This window comes from Paramormyrops kingsleyae, chromosome 18 (genome assembly GCF_048594095.1).
Source record: "Paramormyrops kingsleyae isolate MSU_618 chromosome 18, PKINGS_0.4, whole genome shotgun sequence".
NCBI lineage: Eukaryota > Metazoa > Chordata > Actinopteri > Osteoglossiformes > Mormyridae > Paramormyrops > Paramormyrops kingsleyae.
The window spans coordinates 16,766,262-16,787,617 of record NC_132814.1 but is presented as its reverse complement, the minus strand read 5'-3'; the positions used below and the strand labels follow the sequence as shown (position 1 = coordinate 16,787,617).

Here is a 21,356-nt window from a genome sequence, read left to right as displayed (position 1 = left end):
TCAAAGAAGCGGTCATTTATAACGGGGGCTGCATACCCCAGCCTTGCGTGCTTTAAAATATTTTCTAAATAACTGTTTTCTAACCCCCTATGACCCTCTGCTGAATAAGTGGTTGGATGATGAATTAATATTCTGAACTATTCATGTAGCCTACCAACAATTAAACCTACTAGGCCACAGGAACTCTAATATTTTTTATTAAGTTTAAAGCAAAATATTTAATGTTTACAGTTTGTCGTAATATGTACAATTAAGTATTATGGTTATGTATAATTGTTGAATTAAGCACACATTTGATGCGTAAAACATAGCAATACCAATGCAACTGTACAGCGTAATGTGTTAGCTACAGATTATATTTCCATGGCTACATTTTACACCACTTTAATAACACTTGCAATAGTTCCTAAGGTGTTTATGTGAAATTTTAATTGCGTCAGGTTGGTCAACTTTCAACCCTAAATGCGTCAAACGAAATTGATATTTTAGCGTTTAATTGCACGCGTATCATTATGAATAATCGACTTTACATATATATTTCAACTAATACATTTTTTCCTGTAATTTAAATATGTATTTTCGCTGTCTTCGGTGATGATTTAGGCTCCACATAGGTTACTTCAAAAATGGCGACAACAATGTTTTCTTTTTGCTCCGAAACAGTTTATTCACTTCGTGGGCATGTAGAGCAGGGGACCCAGTGAGTCAGACTTGCTGACATGTGACAGTCGTTCATGTCTCCTCGGTGACAGCAGCCATTAGATCAAACGTCGCACTTCCTCTGCATCCTGTCGTGACTGTTCTGATGGAGTTCTGATGTCGGACCTGTCACAACACGAAAATGCTCCGAAAAGATATCTCTCTGGCTGTAGTCGGATCAAACCCGCCGCCCCATCCACTTTCCGCTTCCTTCGGGATTGGACAATCTTTACTACGCGATGCCTGCACATTAATTAATTGTATGTCAGTAAGGGCGCTTTTAGTCTTAAGGCAAACATATAGGCTAATAATAACAAATAAAATAAAAATGTACCTGGCATTCCCACTGACTGCGTCCAAAAACCGACATGTCAGTGGCAAACATACATTAATAAAACGCGCATTAATATTGTGTCAGTCAGCAGTTAACTCGCAGATGTGATTTGTGCCGCGTCTCGCAGGAAATTCAAAGGGAGCATTAAATAATTCTCAGTGACTTCCAATGACTGATGAAAAGGCCCCTGTAATGAAACTGAATTAGCCATCCCGTACTATAATCGACGTGGACACCATTTAATACAACAGAGCAGAAAATCAATGGCCTTTAAACTGAGCTGGCTTTGGCCCACCAGCACGGCAGTTTATTGCGCTCTTCTGGGGGAGCCGTAGTGGGGATGGCCTCTTCATTAGACAGAAACGCTGCTATTGACTCGGGTGGCGCTGTGCTACATGCGCTGCTAAACCACCCGATCTATTCAAAGTTCATTAGCCGCGCCGCAGCACTCGTTAAAATGCATGGGCGTGCAGACAGACGGACGCCTTGTTTAAAGCGCGCTCCGTCCCCGTTTCCTGTAGCAGAAAGCTGCACGGTCACCCAGGCCATTTCGACTAAATAAGATTTTCATTAAATCCCCACCCCTCCTCCCACAGATCGCGGGAGAAAAAAAATATTCATGGAAAAATAATTAGATGCATCTTTCCAATTACTTGTGAAATCTGGCCGGTTGTACCCCATCAATTTGGAAACGCCGGATGAATTCAGCGTTGTAGAAGAAGGTTAGTAAACTTGCTAATGCTGATACACAGCCACACACACACATACACACACAGAAGAAAGAGAGAGAGAGAGAGAGAGAGAGAGAGAGAGAGAGAGAGAGAGTAGAGAGAGAGAGAGAGAGAGAGAGAGAGAGAGAGAGAGAGAGAATCCATCTCAAGATGTAGCTTCTTGACTGTATTTCACAAGCCTCTTAGATACATTCTAGGGTATGTTCATCCCTAAACCATTCTATTACAATGTATAGCAATCTAATATCAGTTTATTCCAGCACTATTCAGCTGTGGTAAATGGACAATCCATTAAAAAAATGACATGCAATTCCAATTCATAAACTATGTATATGTGTATAAACTGTATGTCATAACTACAATGTAAAATAATGTAACCCCACATAAGACTGTGTATACAATTGCAATGTAATGAGGATATAATGTATAATAGGTCTTGTATTTTTCTCTCACGAAGCAAATACGTAGATCCAAGCACACTTGCACGTCCTTACACGAACACTCACTCTTCCTGTACACAAACAAACAGATGTGTTTGCAAAAATATCATCCTTCCTCTACCAGGAAGCTATGGGAAGCCATCTTTGAGTCTATTTCCTGAATCCTCAGAGATTTACTCCAGCGTTATCAGCAAAATAATCGTGGGCACGCTTTCTATAGCTGTAAATCACGGCCCATTCTAGGGTTACTGCTCACTTTTGAAAGGATCAATACAAACTGTCCACCCACTGTACAAAGCAATCTCCTCCATTTCAAATTGGGGCTTGTGACACACTTTCAGCAAATCTCGTCCTGACTACACTATGGTGCTTGATAAATCGTAAAACTATTGAAATATCAACATCACCCATGTCATGCTAAGTGACATTCATTCCCTAAGAGTGAGAAGAAAATATCTGAAATGTAGTATTGGATGCAAGGAATTATTAAACTCTTATTTAAAACGTGGAAAAATCAAACTTCTGGCCTTAAAAAATGTTTGAAAGAAAAGTAAACACCTTACCTTTCATGCTTGTCACATTTCCTTGGCTTATATGGCAAGGATATCGTCTCTTTCTGTTTGCAAATAACAACAGAACATGAGCAAGTGTGTTTGAGCACTGCAGCTCAGAATCCGAGGCCCGCAGTGAAACAGAAACTCAACCTTTCACTATAAGTGCTAAATGAGGCACCGAGCAGGCGTCTCCACTGAAGCCCTGCATACAGCAAACATCACAGCAGGGCGATGTAGATGGGCACCTACACAAAGTAAAGGCAGGACCACAGTCACTTTCACTCTGGTCTGACTCAAACTGACCAATGGCAGGGCAACATAAAATACTAGCATAGGAGTGGTTCCAGGTTAAGGTTTCTTGAAGTAACAAAAATAATAATTATTATTGATACTTTATCAATCCGTGTGGGGGAATTTCTCTGTATGCCTCTCTGCGGGTGAGAGCAAGCTGGCCAGGAAAAAGACAGCCACCCATAGCAGCGCCTAGGGAGCTGGGGGGGGGGGTGAAGCGCCTCTCTGAAGGATCTGCAGATGTGCCAGGGCTGGGCTCAAAGTGGGGACCTTCCGATCACAGGCAGACTTATCCCACTGAGCCACACGCTGCCCCACCAAATAATATCAAAATAAACACCAGATCAATGCATAGATACACTTTATTAATCTCAGAGGGAAATTCTTTACTATAGGTATAGAATATAGAGTCCTCTTCGTGATTTTCCATTTCCTTTAAAATCACTCCAGCTCACAGTTTTGAGAATCACTATAGATTCGCATAGCACCCCCCCCCCCCCAACCCATCCCATCTGCCGCCACGATTTTAGTCCCTGGGGGGCATAAATACCCCAGGGGAAGATAAACGAGACCAGATCTTCTTAACCCACGTGACCGCCAAGTACCCCCCCCCCCCACCACCCTGGCTAACAGTTCCAGAAAAGAGCTGAGACCCAGAGGAAAAACTGCTGAGGGTTTAAGAGAGGGCCCTAATGGATAGGAGTTAAATAAAACGCTTGGCAGCCCAAGGGGGAGGCAGGGCTGCGTTTCTTTCCATTATCGCTGGTACGAGTCTGTTAGCAGGGACTGGGTTGTAGTTCAACCAACTTTCCCCCGGTCCTCATTGCGGTAAGTGCAGGAAAAAAAACCTTCCATTATTTTAAGTTATTTTCCGGGACGCTTTACCTTAATCCGGTCCTCTCTTTGTTTTTTCAGAAGTGCGATGATGTCCTGCCTCTTTTTTGCCTGAAAACACACAGCGGGATGGGAAGGCGAGACTGAACATCAGAGAAATAGACCCTGTAGACTTCTTAAGAAGCTTAGTGCTTCCAGCTTATTGTGGTCATGGGTGCCTCTGCTCCAGTTGAGCCCATAGGAGTCTCCCCTGGGCTGCGAGGACCCAGTGCACCAGCCCAGTGGCAGCAATCTCGAAACGAGCCTCGTTACTTTGATTTAGCACAGAGCCCGTGGGCCACAGACTGAGGCGGCGTGACAGCCGGTGTTTAATGTTGCTTGATTAATCCATTACGAATATGGGATGTGTCATTTGTCTAGCACTGGCACTGCACGGCAAGCAAGTTCGCCTTGTAATCTTGTTATTATGACAACGTACGGCGCCTTCTAACAAGTCACTATATCCCCATTTCAATAAAAAACCATGCCATGCTTTACTGAGATATTTCCTCCAAGTACCAAGTCTCACATTCCCATATTATTCTGAAATAAAAATAATATACAGAAGCCACCCCTATAACCTAGGAAGAAACCATATTTCATTGACAGCATTAAGTTTATCTATCTATCTATCTATCTATCTATCTATCTATCTATCTATCTATCTATCTATCTATCTATCTATCTATCTGTCTATCTATCTATCTATCTATCTATCTATCTATCTGTCTATCTATCTATCTATCTATCTGTCTTTCTGTGTTTATCGTAATCAGTATGATTATCTATCTATCTATCTATCTATCTATCTATCTATCTATCTATCTATCTATCTGTCTTTCTGTGTTTATCGTAATCAGTATGATTATCTATCTATCTATCTATCTATCTATCTATCTATCTGTCTTTCTGTGTTTATCGTAATCAGTATGATTATCTATCTATCTATCTATCTATCTATCTATCTATCTATCTATCTGTCTTTCTGTGTTTATCGTAATCAGTATGATTATCTATCTATCTATCTATCTATCTATCTGTCTTTCTGTGTTTATCGTAATCAGTATGATTATCTATCTATCTATCTATCTATCTATCTATCTATCTATCAGCAATCAGCAATATTGATAAGCACTTCCTAAGACTAAAGGATCCTCAGCATAGACTTCCAGAAGGCTCTCCGTAAGGGTTGTGTCTTCAGCCAGCCACACCCAGACGGCACTGGAACAGGATGCACTCATTAAGACAGCTCCAATGCAGCTGACCGTCACTCTGGAGACTCATACTTTGTGAGCTTCTAGGCTGATTACTCTCCATGAGAAAGGAAGGGAAACACACGTCATGAATCTGCCAAAATCACAGCAACAACAAAGCAGCTCAAAGAAGCCTCAGTTAATCAGTTAATGAGCACAAGCTCACTCACCCGTAGATGATTTAACTCTCACATATTTGGTAAGTAAAGCCTTTTCAACTGTTTCTTTTTTACAGGCAATGCATAGGTTGATGTTACTTTATAAGCTCCACAAAAACACGGAAAGAAAAGTCTAAAACTATTTGTAAGTTCTATTATTTTATTGGCTAGCCAATTGATACAAGAATTAATATCCCCAACCCTGGAGACTGATGAGGTATCATGGCTCCCCACCAGGGGGCGCCACTGGAGATTTCGGGCCCCATAAAAGCATATCATATTGGGTCCCCAACCCAGACCAATCCAATTATGTTCTAAATTTGTTACGGCACCTATCAGTCAGGGGCCCTTGGAATCGTCCCGACTTTCCTCTTTTTACGGCACCCCTGCTACCCACTGATCCATTTACAAACCATGAAAAAAAGTAAACATCCCTCCGGAAAATCAATGTAAAAAAACATTTTTTTCCCCCCAACCAAATCGGCAGAATTATCACCTGAAGCGTGGAATGCTTCCTCCCTGGTGGGGGGCAGCTCTTTACAGTGTTTCTCTGTTGCTTTGGAGCATTTCGCAAATGACAATTAACACTTGTGAAAGAAGAAGTGTAATCCCCACACCATAATGTCACTTCTGCACTGCAGAACGTCATCTCTCATTGCTTCAATGATTTAGAAATATATCCCACAGCGGGGGCGGTTCTGGGGGGGCAGTTTTGATATGCATGGCCCTCTGGGGGGCCCCTAATTACGTATGCTACTTGGGTCTGAAATAAATGTATTGTTATTACTGTTATTATTATTTACATTTATATATGTGTGGTAACATTCGTTGTGCTGGGAACAGGCAAAACACAAACATAAGCCCATTTTCTTGATGAACCCTCAACGCGGGGGGGCGCCGGGGGGGTCGAGTCACTTGAGTTGGTGAAAAGCGAAGTTAACAGAAAAAATAATAATAATCAAGCTTGTGGAAGCAAGACAGCCTAAACAAGAAATCAGAGTGAGTTATTGCATGAATAATCGAGTTTCAAAAGTGTATTTTGCTTCATAATACTGGCAGGTACTACTTGGAGGACATAAAGGTCAAATGCATCTGCCCCCCTAACAGAACAAATGGCCTTAGTCAGACCCGCCATTGAAATGGTCTAGAACCTCCACTGTCCCACAGCACATGCCTTTGTTGCCCTTCTGTCTTTTTTGTGTTGACATTTTGCTGTATTGTGTTATACGGTGCTGTGTGACTGTTTTATTTCCTAATGCACTGTGCTTTGAGATCTGAAGAAATTACGTGTGCATGTGAGTGTTCTCTCTTGCCAGTGAACTTTACATACTGTAATGTAGAGCCTCGCAGTGGTGAAATTGGTGTCTTTGACAAAAGTAGGTATCAGTTTCCTACTGAAAAGTGATCAATCAGTGACAATGAGAAAGTGGGAAACTACTACAATTCAGCATTGTGGAGCTCAGGAGCAGACTTACAGTGACACACTGACGATATATCTAAGCATTTAGACGCTCATGGTTAAAACGATGCTGATTGTTCTTTTCATTTTGGTAGCACTGACATTGGTGGAATCATTTGCTTTTGAGACATGAGTTAATTGTTTTGGGTTAGTTACAGGCTTTTGCAGCTAAACCATAGTGTTGTGCTATATGCATGAATAGTTTTAAGAAATGTTCTTACAGGCTTGAGAATGTTAAGCATGTTTCATGAAAGGTGCCAAAGCAATCGAGAAAAACTGTAATGCACAAGTTTACCCAGGGGTGTCTGCTAAAAGGGGGCCTCAACTAACCTTGCTTAATAAAATTTTAAACCACACCCCCCGTCAGCAAGTTTTACTGTTGCCAACCTCCCCCTCCCCCTCCCCACCCCGGTGGACAACATCACCATTGTAAAAAATAGTAGGGGGTCTCTGACAACTGAAATACCCTAGGGGCCTGTGACCATGTTATCTTGCCTCTGTACATGGGGATATGCACCACTCAGTAATTAGATTCATTTTTGTCTTTCCATTAGCATATTGGTTTAACCCAAAAGCAAGACCAGAGATGACTAGGAGAAAGGGACTGGATTACAGTGCGGAGTGTCACAGATCGATCACAGGAGAAAGATGGAGCCAGAGACGACTATGAGGAAGGGACTGGATTACAGTGCGGAGTGTCACAGATCGCTCAACGGAGAAAGATGAAGCCAGAGACGACTATGAGGAAGGCTCTGACTACAGTGTGAACTGTCACGTCACTTCGACAGAAAACAGAGCTCCATCCCCGGCTGGCACTAATGTGCTCTTCAGGAAGATAAATCAATACCTCTCTAATTATCATAAACTCTCTCAGATAAATAGACCCTGAATACATGGCCCCCCTCCCCCCCAACCCACCCCAGTAATCGGATTAGTGAAGGTGGCTGCTGGGAGCAGCAGCAGGGGAACCACTGCAGGCAAATTAATCAGTGTGGGACGTGAGTCCTGAGCGGGGATGGGCTAAAGCCAGGATGTCAGTCAGAGTTAGGGATTCTTCTGTAGTCCCATGATGCAGCGGGAGGGTGCAGCGTGATAGAGGAACTAAAAGACTAGTAGGCTCGCATTAGGCTGCAGCGGGCTAGTTCTCGACCTGCTTCTTTCTTCTGGCGCAAGGTTAGTGGTTAAGGATTAAGGCAGATTGTTGGTTCAAGTCTCTGTTAAGATGCAGTGTGATAGAGGAACGGAAATACAAGCATTCACATTAGGCTGCAGCGGACTAGTTCTCAACCTGTTACTTTCTTCTGCCGCAAGGGGAGTGGTTAAGGGTTATGGAAGGTTGTTGGTTCAAGTCCCCATTAAGATGCAGGATGATAGAGGAATGAAAAGACTAGCAGGCTCACATTAGGCTGCAGTGCGTAAGTTCTCGACTTGTTACTTTCTCTTGCCACAAGGTGAGTGGTTAAGGATTAGGAAAGGTTGTTGGTTCAAGTCCCCGTCAAGATGCTAGCTGCTATGCCCAGCATGTTGCTGGATCTGAATTTCTGAATTACAACAAACACTCAAGCACCATGTAAAGAACCACATTTTAAATTGTGTGTCTTGATGATCATTTTAGAGTGTAGCGTCACTGTGGATGCCTATCTTCCTGATTGCAGCCAGAGATGGCACCCAGAGCAGGGTATTCTCAATGAAAGACTTCAACTGCATTCCGTAAGAGATTTCAGCCCAGCTCTGCCTTAACTGTCCCTTGGCTGTGTCTTTAAGGAGTGAGGTAAAAAGGTAGCGTCAATCATCTTAATCAAAGGCTTTCACTGGTTGCTGCAGGATGGCCACAGAAGTCCTAACTCGTTGCCTCATCCGCCGTTGCTTAGGCCATAAAATGCAAAACCCTGAATGGATCGGCTTCAATTTAACAACTGAAGACCACTCAGGCTTCTCACTATGCCAGGAGCACAGACAGAATGGCACCCGAAGCAGACCTATTCTCCCCCTGCCACCTCATTGGACGGCGTCACTGCTGGCAGAGGATGCGAGTGACATCTCCTGGAACAGGGGACTCTGGCAGGAAGGAACTGGTTAGCGGGTGCCTGGTGTTTGAAGCGGACGGGCATCAAGCAGCCAGGAGGACAGAAACAGGATAGGAAAAAAAAGAGGAATGTGCAAGATATTTCCTATCGGCCAAATCCGTTCTATTTCAGAGAAAGGAAAATTAATGGTACGACCTAAAATAATAACTGCGATCCAAATGTTCGCTGTTTAAAAATACACTAAACACTAGAGGCGTGTATTTCTCTTTCAGACCATACGATAGATATGTGGTCTATAGTATGATGCAAAAAGCATACAAACATCATGTAAGGATTTCAATACACAACAATGATTCAATATGGATTGACTTAATAATGATAGGGATTTGATTCCACTCCAGCTGGACCCATTTTAGATCAATTTAAAGTTTTGTAGCGTCCAACTTTTTACATAAAAATAGAGCCAAAATGTTGGTCTTTGAAACAAGTCACTAGAGCTCTGCAAAAAATGTAATTAAATAGACCACATCACAATTTTTTGTTCACACATTTCTTAATTTGTGGGTGTGTAATATATATCTTTTTTTTTTGCAAACTGCAGCCTGGATCTTCCCTGTTTCTCATTAATGAAGGGCTTCTTCCTTGCTTTATGGGACTTCAGTCCTCCATCTAGGAGCCTGATATGAACTGTCCTAGCAGTGCACACCTGCACTTAATGTTTCAAACTCCTTTTGAAGGTCACTTGATGTCATCCTGCGATTCATGAGAAACCGTCAGATAAGTTAAGTCATCTCTGGCATTAGAAAGTCGCTTCCGCCCTTTACTTTACTGGTTTCTGGTCTTTCCCAGTGTCTCCTGCTTCACCTTCTTCTTGTGAACTGCTGTCTTACAAATTTTGAACCTGGAAGCAACCTGCTGCTCAGTGTAGCCTTCTGCCAGCAGAACCAGGATTAAACCAGGATTTAAAGATGCAGATTAAATAAATAAATACAGAGCGGTCTCTTAATTGTTTTCCAGAGCTGTATACTTACTTTACACTGCAAAAACACTCTGAGACTACGTAACTGCAACTGGTAAGATCTTTTTTTAAGTCATTAAAAAATATAGCAATAAGCAGTGATGGCGATGTGGCTGGTGCAGAGGATTAGAGATTTTAGGCCCCATGAAAGCATCATATGAGGCTCCCAACCCAGACCAATCCAAATGTTCTACAGATTTTTTTGGGCCCCCGTCCGTCAATAGGGCCTTTTTAGCCCCCCTCCCCAACTCCCTTTATGATCCCCCATGGCTGGTGTATAGATTTGTGACAGCTTTACCAGTTTTTGGTCAATTTCCTTCTAAATTTGAGCCGAACTGGATTTGCAATCCATGCTACTGTATGGTAGAACCTCAAACCAGAAACTGCAAATACCAATTTAATCCGGCTAATAAGACATCAATTACAGCTTCAAGCCTCAAACAGCAGATGTTGCCAGTGACTCGGCGGTGCAGTGCTGCCTTGGAGAATCTCGACGGGAAGGGCCGCCTCGGGCCTTTCTGCAAAAACGGCTGAGGACGTGCTTTTTCGCGAAGCGCCCGCCCGCTTTCCCTATTAAGCTGAGGAGACCCGATGTGATTTAAGGCTCGGCAGCCATGGGCTGCCCCGTCAGGTTTAATGGTGGAATCTCTCGGCCTCCGCCGCTCTCCCCCGCTGGAAGATTCATTTCCTTAATGTGCCGCATGGGGCGGCGAGCAGGAGCACCGTGTGCCAGCTCACTGCCAGCGCCGCACTTTCAGAACTGATGATCCCCTGTCATCTGCGGTCAGCGTGCTACAGCAGCAGATTCTGGTGGCCCGAGGAGGGTCCTGCTGGCCGGGCGGCATGCCCCGCCCATTAACGACCCATTAAAATCCAACGTCAGGGATTCCGTTCCAGTGAAATGGGTTAAAGGTGGCCAGGCGGTCTGAATCTCACACGGAATCCTGAAACGTTTCCCTAAACGTGCCGCAATCCTTCACAAGGCTACTGTTTCTATTCAGAAAACATTCAGACAGAACCTGCTTTGATCTACATCAGGGTTTCCCACCCCAGTCCCCAGGGACCACCAGACAGCCCATATTTTTGCTGCCTCTCAGCTCCCAGCCAATCGAAGACACTAAATACCTGGTGCAGGTGTGTTAGGAGCTAGAAGGGGACGAAAACACAGACTGTCTGAGGGTCCCTGAGGAATGAGTTAGGAAACACTGATCTACATCAGTTTACATTTCTAAAGGTACGATACCAAGACAGTGGTTATTTTTACTCACTGAATTTGGAGAGTGGCAGTGTTGCAACAGAAAGCTCTTCTGGTAAATGCTTAACATTCATTTCAAAATGTGCAACACCCAATCAAAGCTAAATTGCAGTATATAAACAGCTTGTATACAGCAGAGCGGATTAAACATGAAGGAGAGCACAGTGTATTAGATGCAGGCATGGCGTGAATAGTTCCTCCCGTCCCTGCAGATGACCCGTGTGATGATGAAGGGACAGAACGAAGAGCACAACTCAGATTACACAGAACAGACCAGTGTTTCAGAGCTCCGGTCCTCGAGGAACCGTAGACAGTCCACGTTTTTGCTCCCTCCCAGCTCCGTGTAGGTAGCAAAAATGAGGACTGTCTGGCAGGGAGCCCGGAGGAAGCAAAAACGTGGACCGTCTATGGGTCCCTGAGGACCGGATTGGGAAACACTGCAATAGACCATCAGCATCCATCAGTTGAGGGGGGGAGAGGAGAGAATCGAATTGGAGTCAGCATGGAAGAAATGAAAATTTGGTCACTGTCTGCTTCTGCATTGCAGGAAAGGAATGGACATCAATATGTTATTGTTGTAAAATTACCTACAATAAAAGAACAGCAGTCAGCAGATGTATGTGTATCAATACTGCAAGGTTATTTATTCCGAGATCTCTGGTATATCTGTGAACGGTCAATAACAGCCGAAGCTAAAGTCGGAATGGTGCAGAGCGGGATACATTTTATCCACCGTGGCTCGATTCTCACCATATCCAGGTACTTCTGCTTTTCTGCTGCCCTCTGCCTGCGGTATGCTGTCTCCAGCAAGTCCTCCTCTTCTGCAACACAGGAACCAGGGTCAGGTGACAGATGAGGTCTGTATACCTCGTATTGCGCACGGGCGCCTTAAACATCATGCTCACCTTTGTTTGGTGTAGATTGTTCAAGAGCTGGAATGTAAAATTAATTAATTTATTAATGGAAATAAGTACGTGCGGGAAAAAAGAGAGCAAAAAATACAGTCCTCGGCTTTATTTCATTGACAAAGTACACACAAAGTAAAAACATGCACATTATATTAAATTATTTATCCACTTAGAAGGTTCAAGCGAACATCTAAAATGACAACTTCACTGCAGGCCTATTTCTCAAATATACTAATTTCGATAGCGATTGCTTAGAAACCTATGACGATACATCTGACAACCTTGCTCTTGGGGTAACCATACAAACTCCTTTTCCCGGAGTGGTCCTCATTTTTGGGACCTAAAATGTCTGAAATGTCCAGGATTTTACTTTGTTTTATGTTTCTACAGTCAGAATACTGTAGTGCGTGTTCGCTTACGTTGCTTTGACGCATCTCTTTGCGTCTTGATTCCGATCTCCTCTCTTTTACAAAGCAAAGTATGGTCACCATCCTTTTCGTATTTATGTACATTTACATAGGGAACAATCGCTGTTTCAAGCTGTACTACTCACAGAACTGTAATGCATTATAAACAGACACCTGGATTCCTGACAGTCCTATAGCGTACACTTACAGGGCTGGGGATCTCCCGCTACTTTAAGCCGCTGACTAATACTCGCAGAAACCAAGCGGGATTCAAGAGGCGGCTGCAAAGTGACGGAACTCCAGAAGACTTTGGCGTAGGTCACATCTTCAATGGAGGATCCGGCAAAAACGGTGAAATATGCATCCAGTTCATCAAAGTCATCACCATCCAACTGCTCGGACATGCCTGCTCCCGGAAATGGAAAGGGATCCGTTACCAAGGCGACAGGACGCTACAAGCGGCGAGTCCGGCGTCAAGTAATGGGACTTCTCTTAAAACTAAGTGCAAAGTTACAGCTAGGTATGTGGCTTAGTCTGTTCATAGAGCGCACCAGTAAGCGCTTATGTCGTTCCTAAAATGCAGCATGTGAGAAACAGTGACATTTTACAATACTCTGAAAGTACGAGCGTATGCGAACTAACTCATACCGAATCACAGGAAGTGCTAAACGACCATCATAAGTATCCTGTTCAGGGCCGAAAGCACCCTGTTGTGCACCTTTACATTTTTGTATTAGTAGCCAATCCGTTAAGTTATGAAATTCAGTAATAGCAAGAACTCTTAAATTTTTATAGCTTGGATCTCAAGCCAAGTGTCCAGTTTCAAATGGGTTTTCATCTGCTGGTTAATTAAAGGAGTAATGCAGCCCGTTTGAGATAAGGAGTTTTAGTTTTAGCTTCTATTGCCCCTGAGGAATACTGTATGAAACGCTGTAGCTCTTTTGTAATTTTCTTATGAAAAAAAAAGAAAAGGCTTAAATAAGATTTAAATGAGTAAATGATAATGTACTTGTTATTGACAGCTTTAAGCAGTTAAACCCTGAATAAGTAAGAAAGCACTGAATACTTTTAGAAAACCAAACATGTTGGGTTTTATTACACTACACTGGGAAAATGAAACTGTAAACTTTAAGATAACCAGCGGCTAATTTTCAGTGTGTCACATATTATGATACTCCATGGCTAGACAATCATTAGGCCTATACAACAGAGCATGTGAGCGGAGCGTGAGCGAGGAGCGGAGCGGGCGGAATTTGGTCAGAGCGCGGAGCGGTTTTTTAATTAAGGCTGGAGCGGTCGCTTTGTCTCGCTCCAATTTCGCTCCGATACCGCTCACACTACAATTCTGAGGCGTGCCCAAATCTACCCAGAATTCATCTGTACAATTATCAAGACTGTTACACAAATTGGCCGAGATGGAATTCGCAAAGTATTTCACAAAGGAAACTGATAAATCATACAAGTGTACTATTCTTATCAAACGTATAGATGACAAGAATGTACAGCAAGAACAACAATGTGGTGAAACTGTTTCAGTGAGTAAAGATTCACTTTGGAATCACTTTTCTCAGAAACATGAGTGTGCTACGCGAACAAGCGGAAGCCAGAGCAAAACGCGTGCAAGTTTTATATGGTTGTAGCATATCAAGTCTATAAAATAAATTAAAGTATAAAAGCCTATAAAGTAAATTAAAGTAAAAAAGCCTATAAAGTAAATATTGGTAATCAAATAAATTCGTTTTGTCATTCAAAGTAGGTTTAATAAGATTTTTTTTTTATTTCACGTAACGTAAAATTTTATTTTAGAGACGTGCTGCATCAACAGAAAAAAGCGGGAGGACATTTTAGTGGAGCGAGGAGCGGTGTTGAGCGGAGCGGCTTAGTGCGAATTAGAGCGGAGGAGCGGGCGGAGCCAACAGCCTCGTGAGCGAGGAGCGGAAATTCTCACCGCTCCGCTCCACTCACATGCTCTGGTGCGAATTAGAGCGGAGGAGCGGGCAGAGCCAACAGCCTCGTGAGCGAGGAGCGGAAGTTCTCACCGCTCCGCTCCGCTCACATGCTCTGCTATACAAAGTGGTTTCTCTTTTAATTGATGTTACAATCGAAATCAAGGGTGGATTAACCAAAAGGTGAAGGTAGGCAGTCACCTGGGCCCCCTGAAACTGTGGGCCCCATGAACACAGAATTTCCAGAAGTTACATTTATGGATATATGATAATACGATAATTTAAATTATAGCTGCATATCTGTTATTTGCATTTTTTTTTTCAGAATAGACAAAGTTGTCCCCTGTCCCCGCTGTAATGGACTATTCCTACTCTGAAGCTTAGTGCTACCCAGCTTCCTTTTTGCACTGGAGTCTAGCAGGAGGTTACTGGTTGTTTCACTGCCAAGCGAACTGGAACAAAGCAGCCTGACAGCGGAGGAAAACGGCGTGAAGATACAAGACTAACATTACATTTCCTGTGTCTTTGCTACTATCCTGCTTGAGAGGCAGACAAATTGTGAAAAGCTGTAGAGAGAACACAAATGAAATGAACGTATGCAAAAATGTAAGACTAAACTTAGGTGAGGAGTAAGGCATAGGCTATCCTAGGCTACAGCATGGGGCCATGACAGAAGACAGAACGGTTAAACTTCTTAAATTTGGCGCATTGATCAACCGGTCAGCAGATTTTACCAACAGCATCCCCACCCCCACCCTGATCGGTTAGTTTCACCGCTGGTATCCTGCACTTTGATTAGCATGTTATTGATGATCCATCTTTTAAAATTCCCTCTAGTTTCTCTTTCAACTCCCATGTCTGCCTAGGGCCCCCAGAGAAGTTACTCCACCCTTGATTGTAATGTTGTAATGCAGACTGACAACATTAATTTTAAACGTGATTCAGTTATGGCAGGATGTTATGGGGGGACAATCCCCGTAGCAGCTCTGCAGAGGGGTTTATTGTAACAAAAATGAACACAAAGGGAGAACCAGGAAATAAATGGACTGCATTGGGTCAAAAACAAGACAGGTAAAACAACCAAGTATCCATAAGGAAAACTAAGATAAAAAGTATAATTAAGAAGACATGCAGGGAAATAGTAGAACACTAATAGCACAGGAACGTTCACAATAACGAGGTAACACAACTGAACTCAAGGCAACGGCCACAACAACCAACTAAGGAACAGAATAAAGGCAGTTGAATACACTGATAAGGCTAACAAGGGGCAACGAGGAGCAGGTGGGGTCAATTTTAACAGATACAGCAAAGATACAAACACTGAAACAAGGGAAACTAAACAAGCAGGGAACAGGGAGTAAAAAACAAAGAACTAACATAAATACACAAACACCTGATGAACTAAGAAAACAGAAAATAACGAAGGTTAAATATCTAGCTTGAACCCACAACAAAAGGAGAATTGGGATAGCAGCCACTCACTTAAGCTGTTATGCCACACAGTGGCCTAGGGAGCAGGGGAAACACACTAAGGTAATACCAAACAGAATGGCCAGCGACACCTGCTGGCCAAACGGGGAGAAAACGCATGGGACAGGGCCAGATAGATTCTAATCGTGACATTTATTGGCTTTCATGACCAAACTGAACCCTTCATCTGTATTGCCTGGTTTCCCTTCCTAGCTGTCCCTGAGACTGTTGTCACCGTGTCACAGGAAACTGGTAAGTGATGGGGCTCGGGGCTACTGATTAGACGAGTGGCTCCAAAACAAGGTGTACAAAAATCAGGCTAAAGAAAATGAGGCTGAAAAATGCAAACAAAAAGGTACAACAAACTAAACCCAGCCGCACAAATCCAGAAGTTGGTGAACCAAACCGACCTACACTTAAAAGGCAATGATGAGGATTGATGAGAGACAGCTTCTTCCTGCTCAGAGCAGGACCACACAGAGCTTACTCAATTACCTGATTATAAATACAGCACAGGTGTAAAATGTGATTTGTAGTACTGGATGTGAATTCTATTAATGATGAAAAACATAACTGCCTATTAACTAGTTAAACTTTAATAAGTTTCATGAGTATCACAGCTGGTCATTACATTTAGGCCTAATTTAAGCCGCGGTATAACTTAACTTCTACACTATAGTAATGGATTCTTTATTGATCCCCATGGGTAAATTCACTTTACACCTCCCCCAACTTGCCCTCTGTAGATGAGAGCAAGCTGGCTGCAAAGGGCGGCCACCCGTAGCAGCACCCAGGGGGCTGGGGGTTGAGGACCTGGCTGAAGGACCCACAGATGTGCTGAGGCTGGGGCTCAAACTGGTGACCTTCTGATCAGAGGCACAGAGGCTTAACCCACAGAGTCGCACTCTAAACCAGGGGTCACCAACCTTTTTGAAACTGAGAGCTACTTCCCGGGTACTGAGCCATACGAAGGGCTACCAGAAAAGACTTTACCTAAACTTAACTGAACTTCATCTATAATAAACATGTTTTAAATGCTTTTTTAAGATATTGTCATTTTCAAATCTATATAAATGGAAATGTGATTAAAGAAGAATAGCAACAGGATAAAATTAAATTTTAGATGCTGCTCACTGGTAAATTGTGCTATTTTTAGAACAGGTCCGCGGGCGACTGATGTGGTCCTTGGGGGCGCCCTGGTGCCCGTGGGCACCATGTTGGTGACCCCTGCTCTAAACACTGTATGCTACCTACACGCTAGGCCTACAGAAGGTTGGTCTGTGGATTAAAGTGAAGAAGTGTGTGCTGTTCTCAAGTTCTATTGAACATTTACATATTGTGGTTGGTTTTTCTACAGAAAATGTGGTAAAAATACAGATGTAAAAATGATCGAGACAGACGGATTTTTTTTCAGGTTTATTTTTGAAACACAGCCACACAGCACTGACATTATTGTTAAAGGCTTGATTCTTGACCACATCCCATGATGAACGTGTGACTCACTTTGGTGCTGACCATGCCTGTTGTTCACCTGGCCATGTGGTTAGTGATTACTCAGGGTGCAATCAGCTAACTACACTGCCTGGTGACCACACAGGACAATCCACCTTCATATGTATATTTATCTCCTGCTACGCTCCACTCACCCAATAACACCTTGTCAACTGGTAACACTAATGGTGGCTTCTTATCGAGCCCCACTGAGTAGGTGCATTACTCACCCAGACTCATGGAGTATTCACTCTACTCACCCAACATCATGGAGTATTCACTTTACTCACCCAGTCCTAGTGAGTATAAATATCCTCCCGAGATCCAGGCAAAAATATATTTTTTAAATATTATAATTTTTTTACATTTTCTAAAAAAAATATTTGAGGGGAAGATGAAATTGGCACGGTTCACAACGCCACATATGTTATCTTGAAGTCCAAACTGTCCTCTTTAAGGAACATCAGGACTTAGATGAATGGTACTTGTAGTGCGAAAGATATGAGCAAAAGCATAATGTCCTCTACAGAGCAGGAGAATGAATTGCAGGACCTCAGGAGGTTAAATTACTTTACACACCCACACGCCTGTACACATTACTCTCCCAAGCTCAATGCAAAGCATGCCATAAACATCAGACTTGGTAATAACCAGAGAAACCTCCATAAATTAACGCCTGAATCTGAAAAGAAATCTACTGCAAGAAAGGAAGTACGGAAAAATACAAGCATTCCTGTTTCACCAAGGGAGGTCAAAGAGGCAGAGAGGAAACAGCTCTGTGTTTCATGGAAACGGCCTGTTGTGTTGGCAGTATAGCTAGTGATTGTGGTGTGTGTCAAACAATCAATAACTACACTGCCTGCAAACCAGGCCCCAGTGCTCATCCCAGCAGCAATGGAAGCCTAACAGCGGCTGAAAATGCAAATTAGTTGAACCGTAAGCAAACAAGTAATAATTTCACAGGACAGCTTATCTCAGGGATGTAATTTCTATTAATGTGTCCACTGAATAAAGTTTTAAACTCCTTTGTAATAATTCACGCTATTTATGTCCATGACAGCCTTGGGCAGTGAGGCTCAGGCTCTCACACCTGGTGCCATAAAAACCATTGTTGAAACGGCCCGTGCTTATCCTAATAAATATGCTTCAGAACTCATTTGCCAAATGTGCATTCCAGGTTGTATAATGAGTTAGGTTTCAATTGCAATAAAATAGCAATCATTTCAGCAACAGCTTCCCGGTGTGGGGAACAGTCATGGCGTCAGCTCTAGTCATACACCACATTTAATATAAGAATTTGGAATTAATCATATCTATCTATCTATCTAATCTTCCAATTTCCAGTTATTCTAATGTCCAAATGTCTATTATTTACAATCGAGTACACTTCTTAGTTCTTAGATGTACCTGTGACAGCGGCCGCTTCCAGTCACCAGCCCCTCCGCGTCGTTCCCGTGGTCCCCTGGCCTTGGCTTTATAGCGGCAGCGGCGGCAGAACTTCAAACCAAGCGCTGGCAGGAGCGGGACTTATTGGACAGCGGGAAACTGGGCGCTAGCGAACTGGGACGAGGCGGGCTAATTGGCAAGGGGACCGGCCAGCGGACGAAGCCCAGCCAAGAGCTCTCAGTGTTTTAGCAACCGCTTCCATTGTAAGCTGCCTTAACTGTACACGAACTCCTGACATGTAATATCACGTCCATGTAATACTATCTTGTATTGTGTATTATGAGACTAAAAAAAAGCTTCCATTCTCTCCTATTAAATATTTCGGTATTCATTGTAAGGATTTAAACAACAATATCCCATGAAATATGTAAACAAACACACACACACACACACACACACACACACACAGAAATACACACACAAATACGAGAAAAAAATGTCTATATATATATATATATAAATCATATTATTTTAGGGCATTCGTTTTTTTAATTCACATACATTCAAATTAAGAGTAAGACTCAAGACGTAATATACAGAAGAAAAGAAACTCCAAATCTGGTCGGTCTTCACCATTATTGTTTTTTTGTGAATTATTTTTTAGTCCTATTTTTATTTATTTGTTTTGAGACATACCACACCATATAGTCTGGTCCACAAGAACGTGAGTTGTCCTTTCATATTTCATTTTCTTTTTGCTGAATAAGCCACTGGTGCGGATGGCAATGTAAATATATAACCCCGACAGTGAAGTTATGAAGGTTTTACTGCCTTCTGTCTACCTCCGGGTTGGACTGGACAGAAGCATCATTCACGTCTGGATATTTGTTTCTATTGTCATTTGGACTTAATGGGTTCCAATAGAGTGCCTTTTCTGGCACATAAAAACCGCCATCATCTGCTCTCGTGTAATATCTGGCAGTTGGTGTAAAATGCAACTGGTATATACGAGGAAATGAGGTCTGTCAAGGTCTTAAGCAGCTGCCTGAGGAAGCCATTGGCGTTCGTCTTACCTGTCCAATTAAACAGCCTGGGGACCAAACCCAGGAACCACGAGGCAGGTCTTCATCCGGAGTCCTTGGTTCGGGGAGGGGTGGTAGGGGCGGGGGGATGGGGGAGTGCAGGAATTAAATAATAAAGTTTAGCTGTGTGGACCTTCTTTGGAGACAATAAAAAAATGTATCATCTCCAGTTGCATTTCCTTCATGTCGTTATGCTGGATTCACGGGGGCAGCGGACAGCGGCTGTGTTGCCGAAGTGTTACCGCAGTAACGGTGTTTGCATGAAGACGCTTTCCTTTCCCTTCGTGCCTGGACTTGCCCGCTCAACGCATACTGGCAGCTCATAATTTAATCAGGGTGTATGAGTCTCTGTTAGGCTATTCCTGTTAGCAAACAAGCACTTAGCCTTAACCCCTTACGTCCTTAAGTGCTTTTAATCATATTATAGCTTATAGTCCCTTAGCTGGTGGCACGCGGTGCCCTGTCCTCTTTATCCCCTTAGGCCTCGGTTTACTTGATGAAGAATTATACTTTCATTCAGGCACGCTAATTGTTTGACTAGCTTCCATATACGACCAAAGTGGAACGACTTCCAGCTATTGCACAGGGAGCAAAGTAGGAGAAAGTAAATGTTACTTCTGCTTCTTTGTGATCATACTGTTAAATTATAGTGACAGTTTTCCTGATATAAGCAAAGCTGACTTATCTTATGCAACTTTTGTCTCCTTTTAAGGGTTTGGGTCTTCCAGTGCTTTCTCTAGTTAGTCACACTCAAACCCTTATTTTAATCTTATTTCTAAAAATGTGTGTGTGTGTGTATGTATATATATATATATATATATATATATATATATATATATATCTCATAACTGGGTTGTTAAAATTGAATGATCATCTATAAGTTGCACCTGTTGAGGTCCTCTCTGAGTGCCTTCTGTAAAAGGGAAAGCTATTTCGTTCTGTTTGACCGTTGTTAGCTTGCCCCGCAATGCATGCTGGGAAAGTCCTTTAGCTATCTATATTAGGAGTGCAGCAGCGTGCCCCGTGCCTTCACAGCTGTGAGTCACCGCTCTCAATGGGCCCCTGATCACAGCTAGGTGTAGTACATTTGTTGCGCCGCTAACTGAGGCTCAACAACATGACCCCCTCCACCCCCACTCTCCATTCCAAATGGTATATCTGAGAGGTGCACTCTTTGTTCTGTATCGATCATGTACAGAGTTGGGTAATTCAGATCCAGAGAGTAAGAGTCTAGACCGGGATTTTGTTTCAACCAACCAGTTGAGTACTCTGTGACTGTGACTCTTTATGCTCAACTGGTTGGTTGAAATAAAATCCCGATCTGGAATTTTACTCTCTGGACCTGAATTACCCAACTCGGATCATATACATGTAATGTATGTGGTTCTGAAACCAGCATTGGGCTCAGGGCCACAGTGGGACTGAGTTTGAGCCCGGGAATGTCGAGTGGGGGGACAGGGGTGCTGGCAATACAATTTGTTGAGCAGGATGTGATATCCAGTCCGTTCCACAATCATCATGCCTCCCCCCAGTAATTTTCAACTCATAATTTGAGAACCACTGACCAACCA

The 21,356-nt window shown here is 43.0% G+C and overlaps 1 protein-coding gene across 3 annotated transcripts; it reads right to left on the bottom strand.

The window, feature by feature from the left end:
- Positions 1-255: 255 nt before the first annotated feature.
- Positions 256-20,060, bottom strand: hoatz (HOATZ cilia and flagella associated protein). 3 transcript variants are annotated; one of them, XM_023813578.1, is made up of 7 exons: positions 19,777-20,060; positions 12,616-12,813; positions 11,998-12,024; positions 11,843-11,913; positions 3,935-3,994; positions 2,768-2,820; positions 256-942 (listed from the first exon to the last, which is right to left on the bottom strand). In XM_023813578.1, the coding sequence occupies exons 2-7, from the start codon at positions 12,809-12,811 to the stop codon at positions 759-761; spliced, it is 591 nt and encodes a 196-aa protein (XP_023669346.1). In that variant the 5' UTR covers positions 12,812-12,813; positions 19,777-20,060; the 3' UTR covers positions 256-758. The 3 variants fall into 3 exon arrangements, with proteins under 3 accessions (XP_023669346.1, XP_023669347.1, XP_023669348.1); XM_023813579.1 differs by having other exon boundaries at positions 256-825; XM_023813580.2 differs by lacking the exon at positions 256-942 and adding an exon at positions 1,701-1,774.
- Positions 20,061-21,356: the final 1,296 nt, after the last annotated feature.

What these genes read in the sequence shown, in the direction of transcription:
- hoatz (XM_023813578.1), bottom strand. Translation starts at nt 12,811, where the DNA reads ATGTCCGAGCAGTTGGATGGTGATGACTTTGATGAACTGGATGCATAT. An exon ending in AGCGGGAGATCCCCAGCCCT is followed by an intron (nt 12,025 to 12,615) that starts GTAAGTGTACGC and finishes TTTACATTCCAG; the next exon opens with CTCTTGAACAATCTACACCA. An exon ending in ACAATCTACACCAAACAAAG is followed by an intron (nt 11,914 to 11,997) that starts GTGAGCATGATG and finishes CCTGTGTTGCAG; the next exon opens with AAGAGGAGGACTTGCTGGAG.